Source organism: Convolutriloba macropyga, chromosome 12, assembly GCF_964194025.1.
Source record: "Convolutriloba macropyga chromosome 12, txConMacr16.3, whole genome shotgun sequence".
Lineage (NCBI taxonomy): Eukaryota > Metazoa > Xenacoelomorpha > Acoela > Convolutidae > Convolutriloba > Convolutriloba macropyga.
In genome coordinates this window covers 43,030,054-43,040,978 of record NC_134479.1, presented here as the reverse complement: position 1 = coordinate 43,040,978, position 10,925 = coordinate 43,030,054, and the positions used below count along the sequence as shown (strand labels likewise).

Sequence of the window (10,925 nt, the reverse complement as noted above, 5' to 3'; positions counted from 1 at the left end):
GTGCCAGAAGTTGAAATGCCAGAAGTGGCTACTTGACAGAAGTTGAATTTAGTTGACTTGCGTCATTTTAAAACGTGCGCGTTTCGTGTTAGAATGGTTAAGTGACACTGCAGAAGTCAGTTCTGAGTCTCGAAATTCTGACTTAATATCTCCAACCGCTTCGCGACTCTCGATAAACGCCAGAAGTTCTCAGTGACTTCAAGCAGAGTCACTTAACCATTACTTCTAATGTCGTACACAATTGATGGTAAAAGTTTTTTCACCTGTTTCCGGAGAATATAACGATCCTCCTTAAGTTTTTCATCGAAGAAACTACGGCCTTCTGACGCACGACTTATTTCTTTCCTTAAGAGCTTATGCTGAAAACTCTGCACCGCTTGTTCTGTAAAAAAAATTGTTTTTGGGAATTCGAAAGTTCAAAAAATGCTGAATGATGCCTTTATTATTAGTTTTTCGAAAATCTATTTAATATTTGGTTTGTTTATTTGAAGATTTGGCATAATTTAGGTATTGTTTCAAACAGTAATTGATAATATTTGCACCTGGTGAATCATTTGCAACTGCTCAAACTGCAATAACGAAGAAATTAGAATAAACCTTCAGTCCAATGGCTGACTAAAAACGATCTATAAACTTGATGAGCTATATTCATTGACACCCTTGAGGCAATGCCTTTAAAAGCCTTAACTACTACTACCCAGCAAGTATTTTTAACATACTATAATAGGGGCGCTATAATTTCGATAAATGCTCGATTGAAACTCGATAAATACCTCCTCTTGCAGTTGATTTCCTTGCAATACTCGAAAACTTCCTTATAATTGCTTTTGTTTCCAGAGATCATGACACATAGAGAGAGCCACACAAGTTCGCCACATTTTTTAGCGTGTAGTGCCCGCGATAGCAATATTCAGATGGGCGACAGTCTCAGAGAATCAAATTCCAACACGCTGAGCAAAACTGCGATTGGGTGTAGCTCGTTGAAAGCATCACTTGAATGCGCGGTTTGTCAGTGTATTTGTCATCAACCTGTTACTATTGCACCTTGTTTTCACTCTTTTTGTGGTGGATGTCTGAGCAAATGGTACAACGGAGCATATCCTAATTCAAGAAGATGTCCCACCTGCCGCGAAGAAATTCAAACAGTATCAAAAAATTACCATATGCGATATTTTGCTGACTGTTTAAGAAAAAAGAACGTTATCCAGGAGCGTTCGCGTGCTGAGCTAAAAGACTTGGAAAACAGTAACATCTTTCGTTCAAATGTGACGGACTTACGCAACAATAATAGACAACGTCGAGTTTCTTCCTCGCGATCATCTTCTAATTGGTTAGCATATCCAATATTATTTCCTTCATTAATTGCTCTCAAACGAAGTTTTTAGCAATTATATTAGTCCTGTCGGTCTTTTGTTTTAATTCAAAATTTCGCTTGACCAATTTTTCGTCTGACGCTTTTGACTTTTCGACCTCAAAAGCGGGATAAACAGGTAGCGCCCAGCGGGCATTAAGTGCTCTTAGAGCCTTTCAGCTCACTGTTTTGGAGACTTATACTTATGGTGTTAAGGGCGGTTCTTAGAGGTTGACACCCCCCCCCCCCTTGTTGACCCCCCACCCCCACTATTGCCTCCACCCCCCACCGCGCTGTTGCCCCCCCAACACAGTGTTGCCCCCCATCATCCCCCGTGGCTAGCTACTGACGAAGCCAACCGCTCGCCTGTCGTTTGAGAGCAATTCGCCCGACGTTAGTTATTATTTTTATCTCTAATTGTCACTCCATTGTTGATGGGACGTTGATGTAGTAATACATAGAACAATCAATGTGACTGCCCTGATTAGCGAAAACGATCCCCTCGACTGTGTAGTTTATTTGATTTAAACGATAAAATTGTCTATTTTACAAGTAGTGTCTACTTTACAAGAAGTTATGTCTGATGAACTGGAGTTCCACAAGGTACGGCGTTGAGTCCAATCATTTTCATTCTTTATATTAGTGATATGAACAGTTATGTAAATTAGTCATTTTTATTCAATATACGGAGTGTAATCAATCGAGATTAACGCACCAGACTTGCTAACTATGTAAATTCGAGAACACTTCTTCATGCTTACAGACACTTGGCTTCATTGCTCATTTCAACGATAACGAGCTCTTTCTTCCCAATTACGCAATCTTTCGATCAGAAAGAAAAGCTGATAATAACACATTGAAACACAGAGCTGTTTTGATTGCTATCAAGATTACTTTTGTCTCTAGAGAAGTTTCTCTTTATACAAGCATTGATGGAGCCGTCTTAGCATGTTCTCTCAGTATTAACCTTCGGGATATTTTACTTTTGTTTTTATGCCCCCCTCCCGAATTCATACCTCAGTCCTTATGCTATGTCACGTCTAAATCGTTACCTACTGTTTGAGGAAATCTTTACACTGTCATAGTCTTTCTATTCGACCAATTGTGTATGGTGATTTCAATCTGCCGGAAATTGATTGGCATGATTACTCATCTAAGAACTCAGATGCACAGAATTTTTTTGACCTTCTTAGCTTTCAGCAAGTCAATTATTTCCCTACTGCAGCATCAGATATCCTCGTTCTCGTCTTAGTCAATCAAAAACAGAAGTTATATCCTGCAAGAAAATTAATCTGGACATTAGTTTGTTATCGAATCATGATGCAATTGCCCGTAAAGTAAGAGTCAGAACTTTAAGCTCCTAGTATCTAAGGGAAGCAATTTCATAGATAGTTTACAGCTTCCGTAAGGATAGATTTGATGAAATGAAAAAACAGATAACTGAATTACCTTTTCATGGATTTTGTTTGAGTAACATTTATGTTCTGCTTGAACAATGATACGATTGGATTCAACCCGTCATATTTGAAAACGTTCCTAAAAGGACAATGCATCCATTTCAATTATCTTCGTTGATTGAACACCCTACGTCGATAGTAATTGAGGGTCTTGAAACAGCGAGAAGAAATAATGCCAGAAATATCAAGAAAATGGCAATGCTAGAGGGCATTGCTGAAACGTTGATTGAAGAAGATAAAGCAGATTTTGAATAAAAATTAGCAGCATCCCTATCCACTGAAAAACTTCCAGTACTACAGAGACTTCAAGGCCGCGATTCCAAGCTCTCTCCTTTAAGAACGAAATAGCTGGTGACCAGTTCGTCAATGCTCTGTTCTCAAAAAAATTTTCAAAGTTTCCAGCTTTGTGCTAAAGAATTTGCCATCGTTGCTACCATTATTTACAGAATTTGACATTTCTCAATAGATGATTAAAAAGATCTGCAAAAATTTAGATGTTCACAAAGCAAAAGGTCCGGACGAGACTCCTGCAATTGTATCCAAAAGATATTCAAGGGCAGTCAGTTGATCTTTAAACAAATTTTTCTACAAAAACAATGATATTTTTCGAGGTAGCTGGAAAAACGCAGTAGTCGCTCCCATCTACAAAAGAGGTCGTAAGTCCGATGTAGAATTATAGCACGTTTCTCTACTGAAAAATGCAGCTAGGAATTTGGAACGGTTTGTTTATATGTCTTTATCGTCATTTGGAACCAATCTTTCCATCAAGACCAATATGGTTTTCGAAAAGCTCGCTCTTGCGTCGTTCAACTCTTGGTTTACCTAGAATCTATCTATAAATCAATTGATTCAAGAGAAAATATTGACATAATTTATACTGACTATGAGAAAGCGTTTGATGATGTCGATCACGGTCTTCTTTTAGCAAAACTATTCAATCTTCGTGTCCGCGGGAAAATTATCAAATTATTGCAATCTTACGTAATCGGAAGGACGCAAAGAGTTAGAATCGACGGTCATTTTTCTGAAAGCCTTAACGTTACAAGTGGCGTTCGGGAGGGATCTCTTCTGTCATCCCTCTTCTTTGTAATCTACGTCAACGATTTACCACAAACTTGCAGAGCTAATATTCCTCTCCTCTGTACCGACAACGTTAAATTCATCAGTTAATAAGTTTAGTCTAGTTTGTCAAATAGATCTGACTCGGGTGATGAAAGGGAGTGAACAACACAAAATTCGCTTAAACGTTGAAAAATGCTATCTTATCTTAATGTCTAATTCCATGGTTTTGCCCGTTTTGTTATCGGGAAGTGTTTGTTAGTTTGCTGATAAAACAAACACAAAAATACTCGAAAGTGTTCAGAAAAATTTTTTGAAATAGATCGACAAAAAGAGTAATAACAATTAATTTATTGCAGTCGTATCTTACTGTTTTCTTTATATCTACAGTTACATGATTTACTTCTTTCTAAATCTCGTACGGATCATTTCAACTGTAGCATTGACCAATTTGTTTGCTTGAGGACCACCACATGTTCAGTACGGAGTGACAACGATAACATAAGGATAAAACAGAGTAAAAAGCAGCTTCAAGCTTATGTCATAAATTCTATTGATTATTTGCAGCGACTTGAACGGGCTACCAAATCATATTTAAAAATCTAGGAAGACTGTTAGAAAGTGTCTAAACGAAACTTTAAAAACTCATTTTTCTTATTGTGAAAAGTCTGGAATCAGATATTGATGTGTCCAAATTGCAACAAATTAAAATTTCAAAGTGAAGTTATTTTTTTTTCTTAAAAAAATAGGAATAAAGGAATACGCAATTCGTAATTAAATTCCAAAAAATCTAAACTTCATAAAAGCTGGAACCATCATTGTAATGCTACGAACTTAACAAGACCTAAAATAATATGCTATTAAGAGTTGTATTAACTCGCCAATTTTTTTGAAACATAACAAAAAACAAAACGAAATTTCACGGTTAATTAATCAAATATTTTATGCACCTGTTTAAATCGCATATTAGTTTCAATTCATTTGCGATGAATTCTTGCTGTCATTTTAAGTCCGTAGCCTGGGCCTTCACCTTCAGCCAAATGAATTCAGAGGCGTATTGATGTATCGGATTGGTGTTGCGGTATACATTGATGAACTAAAATTTCCTTACTGTAAAAACGGCAGACTGGCAAGTTTGATGATCACGCTTTAAGCTGTATTGGTCGGAGGGATATGATATCGGGGCACGAGTGAGGGATAGAATTTTTGCTGCTTGCTCGACTGCAATCTTAGCACCTGTCTGCGAACAAAAAAAATTTTGATTCCGGATAACAAGTAGACATATTCTTCAAAGAGTTCCAGTAGACATTTTCGATAAGGTTATCTTAAGGAGTTTCAGTGACTTGAATGAGAGGTTCATTCACAATGCTGATCGCCAGAAATCCCCTGTTATGAGACTCAGTCATGCGACAACACCCTCAGCCCCACAATAACTATGAGCTCTGTCGCAGCGGACTCTCTCTTCACAAACAACGAGAGTCCCAGACCTCAACATATCACCAGAATGAATTGAGAACAATACGTATGTGCATACTTTAATCTTCAATCACGAGTTTTTATTCGTACCTGACCAAAGTGGGGGAGAATAGAAACATACATTTTATATCTGGAAAGCTTAAATGAAGTGTTGAGATTTGATTTATTAAACTGGTGATCTGCTGTTTTATAAACAGAGTCATGGTAACCAAGTTATTTGTTAATTCAAGTTTCTTAATCGCCAAAAAATTGAAAGGGAATTGATCTGCTGGGTAGTGATAATCTCATTGTCAATTAATAACCAAATGTGTGTCTGCTACGTCAGCCGCTTTAGATATTTAGGTCGATATAAAATAACAGTTTTCTCTTAATATCAATACTTGCGGGTTGTAGAATTTTGTTGTTTATATTCTCCAAATTCAAGTTTTTCATGACATCAAGCCGTTGCAACTTGAAACATTTTAAAACATTCATGTGCACGTTTTAAAATGCCGAAAGTCTGTAGTGACAGAAGTTCCTATGTTGCCAGAAGTTGACTTTCGTCGTTTTAAAACGTGCGCGTTTCTTTATGGTTACGTGATATGAACGACATTTCTTGTTTTTTGACGGTTAAAAAGCTGAAATGGGATTTCAATCCTTAATCTTCTTATCTTGCATATCTCGAGCTCAGCGTAGGTAGGCAACAAAAATGTTAAAATACCAAATACAGTTGGCATTGAAGGGTTTCGTATCAGGTTTGAAGGTCAGCTGTTTTTGTTTAATTTCTACTTTGATTGCTGGCTGCAAGTATTCGAGTATTTTTCTTTTAATTTTGGGCAAATCAGTTTTTCTTTGATAGTATTTTACGATTGCATTGGAAAACAGATGCCTATGAATGAAGTCGAAAAGATAGAAGCAGGAAGAACGAGACTTCCTTTTATAAGTTAATACTGTTGTCGCTTTGAACAGAATAACAGCAATTAAAAGACAACCAGTAGAAAACAAGGGAAGCTTCGAAAATCGCATGTAAAGAAATACCTCTGTATTATACGTAGTAAATTGTGTGATTAAGATAAAGCCATTTTGGATTCGGCATCCTAAGTAAAGGCAACCTATTGCAAATAGATTTTGCTGAGATGCGAATGAAAATCGCCACAAATTTTCTATTAAAACAGCGAAAAGCTTTGCTGATCACTTCGTTTAGATACGTGCCTTCTAGATAATGATTCGATAAAATATTACATAGCTTCGGTCAACTAAGGAATAAATTTTTAGTCGGGTCCATGCAATTGTCCCAGTGTCATAGCGTTTGTATCACAACGTTAGCCCTCTATCGTATTGTTGTTTTTTTGCGGTTATGTATGTTTTTGAAAGGCTCAAATGGGTTGGTTATTCAAAATCTCTGCGTTTATTTTTCAAAGACTTGTATCTTTTTAACCACATTTGTTTTAGTAACAAATCCTGTCCAATGATTGTCTGATTTTTGAGTTGACTCTGTTTTAGGGAGCGACGGGGTGCCATAAGAGTGTCAGTGTCTCCCAGACACATGTACATATCCCAGGTTAGAACTGCCAGACGAGACAGACTAGCTGATGTGGACATTGGTGACTTGGACTTGTTGACTGTGGCAGAAGTTCGTGGTAAGTGTGAAATTGAGTCGACAGGGACTAGAGTTCCGCTATTTATTTTTCTTGGAAGGAGGGTCGAAGGTACATGTACTGTGTTAAGCATGGTTAAGACTTAAATTCGATTCGAAATTATTTATTGCTCTCTAACGAAGTTAAGAGATTACGCTAGTCCTGTCTGTCTTTTTATGCAATTTTTTTTCTATTGATTAATTGCTCTCGAAGTTTGTAGCAATTATATTAGACCTGTCGGTCTTTTTTATGCGATTTTTCGCTTGACCGATTTTTCGTCTGACGCTTTTGACTTTTCGTCCTCAAAAACGGGATAAACAGGTAGCGCCCAGCGGGCATTAAGTGCTCTTAGAGCCTTTCAGCTCTGTTTCAACTCAAACTGTGTTGGAGATTTATACTTATGGTGTGAAGGGCGGTTCTTAGAGGTTGAGACACCCCCACTATTGCCTCCACCCCCACCGCGCTGTTGCCCCCTAACACAGTGTTGCCCCCCATCAGCCCCCGGTGCAAACCCCCCCCCCATGGCTAGCTACTGACGAAGTCAACCGCTCGCCGGTCGTTTGAGAGCAATTCGCCCGACGTTAGTCGGTTATGTTTTTGCTTCTTACCAACAAGTTTTGTCCCGAAAAACAAAAGAAAGTTTATGCTGATTTGGAGCTTTTTCAACTATTTTGCGGATTTTTATGCTATCCGAGCCATAATTTACCCATTGCCTTCTATAACTAATAGCTGCAATGCAATAGCTGGGGCTATTATTTTCCTTTTCGTGGTTTTTTTCGACAATATTTTTGGTGATCCCTTGTCGTCACAATTACTTTTTCTTCATTGTTTCTTTCAATTTCCACTGAATTGAGTGTGTGACGTCTTTTTTCTCGTAGTAGTGCAAGGTTTTGCGTTCATTCGAGTGATTAAGATTTTGGTGGCACATGACTTACGTCACTCTAAAAATGACTTCCCTCACGATCAAAATGGCTTTCTTTTAAGAAGATAATGACAATTGAGTATGTGTCACTCTAATTGAAAGTTTATTTGAGATCAGCCATTAGAAGCAGCAATAATTTATACAGATTCTAATCAAAATATAATATCTCAGCACTAGGTTTTTGTTAACTTTTTGAGACCGCAGATCCACGATAGTGTCGTGGCTGCGATGCTTAACCTGTCAGCTTTATTTTATTAATAGGGGCTCAAACGCTATAATTTATGTGCTCTCCTTTTAATTCTTTTTGTGTTCGGTTTTAATTAAGTCACGTCTTTCACGTTTGTCTTCAGACTTACCTGACTCTGTTTCGTCTGACTGGAATTTAGAGTTCATTCAGCAATAATACGTGACTATATTCCAGGTTAACAAGTGAATAAAAGGGAATTTGGATAAACCAATAGAAATAGAGCTCGGGTGCTAAGACTTTTAGTACATTAAAATATTCACGTTCTTTAAGAGTATATTGCTATTATATATTGGTATTTTGCTTTTTATCCTCATATTTAGAGGCTGATTTAACAATCATTTGTGTGATCAAATGAAGCTGCGGACCAATTTAGAACATTTTGGTACTTAGAAAAAATGTGGGCTGTCATCAGTTAACATCATTTTTATAGCTGCGAATCTGTAAGCTGAGCGGAGCTATATTTCGGTGATCTGGGTTTTTTGTTTCGTCGCCTGACGCTCTTTTCTCATTTGTTCCCACAGCAAAGCTGAAAAGGTCAAATTTTCGGAATTACTCTCACTAACGGCACGTTTGATTACTCTCTTGAACGGCACCTCTCTCTAGCAAAGGTTTTTAGTTTGTTTGCATGATTAGATTCTGATCATACGTGACTTACCTCACTCAATAAAATGAATTTTGCACTTTAAAATTTAAGTTTGTTTTGATTTAGTTTAAGGTCAAAGGAACTCATATGTGCAGTAAAGGTTCCTAAGAAAAGGTTTCTGCGGAATGAATATAACAAGGTTTATTAATTTATAGCTGAATGTTTTTACATAACATTTTGAGCGGCGTCGATTTTTTTTATCAATTTAGATCTGTTTTTATCTCTTATACCGCACGCAAGTCTATTCTTTCGCAGCTATTCCGGCAATCTGTCGGCTATGTTCTTTCAGTTTCAATCTCAACGTAAGTGATTGTGGTCAACGGCTGAAATCTTCCGGCTATGTATGCATTTATTGTTAACTGAATTGTAGCATAGCGCTGCTAGGTTTTTTCTCACGGTTTTTCGGTGTAAAGCAGCATTTCCTATAGAATTTAACTGAAAAAAGACTTGTTACAATTTTTCTCCCTTTCTTGTTTTCTCCTTTTTTTCAAAACGATGTTAGCTTATTAAGTCTTGCATAATATTGTATGAGCAAATTTAGTCTCCATTGCATGAAACAATGTTTTTATTTGTATGAGTAGCTGTACTATACGAAAGTAATTTAATTTTTAGGTTAATTTAGCCATTTTGTTTATTTGACTTGTTACTATCCCTGCTTTTATGCATTGTGCTAGTAGATACTAGTTATTTTAATGGCTAGGTGTTTCAGTGGATACGAACTCATGTTGATTCCGGAGTTCGTCCAGCTGTGATTTCGGTTACGCCGAAACAGGAAGTAGAGCAAAAAGTGGGTAATTTTGCTGTGTAAAAGGAAATGGTGTTTGAACAAAAAATTTCTTCTCGCTAGTGGTTTTTTGTACACATCCGGCGATTTGACTTCAATTTTTAATTTCGTTGTTATGAGATTTTTTTTTCAATGAAAGCACTTGGAATTGTTGTCCAGGACTGCTCTGTTTAATGCAAAGGGTTTGCATTGTAATTCTTTTTTAAGATTGGTTCACTCTTTGAGTATTTGATGTCAACGATAAGTAAGGTGGCAAGTTTAGTCAAGCCAGAGTAGTAATAAAGATATAGTAAAAAACGAGTGGAATGTTCTGTCTTTGATATGGATTCTTTGCACTTGCGGCAATTTGATTTGTTATCCTGACATTTGTTATGTTTCTGACATTTGTTGACGTTATAAAGTATCAAATCTGTTTCATATCTCTGATCGGCTGCTAATGTGGCATAGCGGAATCTAACTTATGCATCAAATTCATATTGAACTTTTGTCCTTTTTTTGTTCATTTTGTTCTCTTATCACTTGTCTCTTATCTTGTCCTCTTATCGCAAGAAGCAGTGCCTGGAAGTCCGGGTTTCGAAAATGTGGGGGCGTTTTTCATCCCTATTAATTAAATTGCCCCCGCCTGTCGTTCGAGAGCAATTCATCCGACGCTAGTATATCTTTGTCATGAACGTTTTGGACGGATTTGAAAGAAGAAAATTTGCAGATATGTGAGCATTGCTAAATAGAGCATGTCATAATTTCTACAGTTTTTCTAGATTAGAATTTTCTTTCAGATCCACGTGTACAGCACGAGATTCCAGAATTTCACAACGATTGGGCTCCTGATTTTGATGAGGAGGCTTTGCCAACTGTGAGGTCTGTGATGGTGGATCTAGCAAATGAACAAGAAGATCCAAGGCATGTTATTTTTCAAGTTTTCAACACAACTGAATAATCAAGTGAGAGAATTTATGACCCATGCGTGAAAACTGAAGAGAGAAATCTGGTTGCCATAAATCCCTACAATCTGGTTGCCTTAAGATCTCGTTATAAAATTCAGAAAAGCTGTCAATCATTTTGACCATTTTACCTTTTTAATCCAGAAAACGTATCACGTATCAAAATGCATTACGTATAAATTTTTTTTCTTCTTTTTACCCCAAATGATTTAACCCCTGTATGTTAACACCGTTTAATATATTCACCCATTGAACAGCTTGCTTTTTTGAAATTACAATAATGACGAGTTTTCTAGCTTTACGCCTTGATCACAAAAAACTTGGTAAGTCTACCCTCTGATGTTTCAATTTGATCTGAATTGAAAAAGTTTAAAGCTATCTTAGTCTGAAAGGCAGACAAACTGGTGTTTTCCAAATGAAACAATCTGA

The 10,925-nt window shown here is 37.0% G+C and overlaps 1 protein-coding gene across 1 annotated transcript; it reads left to right on the top strand.

The window, feature by feature from the left end:
• The first annotated feature begins 841 nt into the window (after positions 1 to 841).
• LOC142350685 (uncharacterized) lies at positions 842 to 10,881 on the top strand. Its single transcript, XM_075402611.1, has 3 exons — positions 842 to 1,330; positions 6,826 to 6,962; positions 10,332 to 10,881. Exons 1-3 carry the CDS (start codon positions 843 to 845, stop codon positions 10,490 to 10,492), a joined length of 786 nt encoding a protein of 261 aa, XP_075258726.1. The 5' UTR covers position 842; the 3' UTR covers positions 10,493 to 10,881.
• Positions 10,882 to 10,925: the final 44 nt, after the last annotated feature.

What these genes read in the sequence shown, in the direction of transcription:
- LOC142350685 (XM_075402611.1), top strand. Translation starts at nt 843, where the DNA reads ATGACACATAGAGAGAGCCACACAAGTTCGCCACATTTTTTAGCGTGT. An exon ending in TCGCGATCATCTTCTAATTG is followed by an intron (nt 1,331 to 6,825) that starts GTTAGCATATCC and finishes ACTCTGTTTTAG; the next exon opens with GGAGCGACGGGGTGCCATAA. An exon ending in GACTGTGGCAGAAGTTCGTG is followed by an intron (nt 6,963 to 10,331) that starts GTAAGTGTGAAA and finishes ATTTTCTTTCAG; the next exon opens with ATCCACGTGTACAGCACGAG.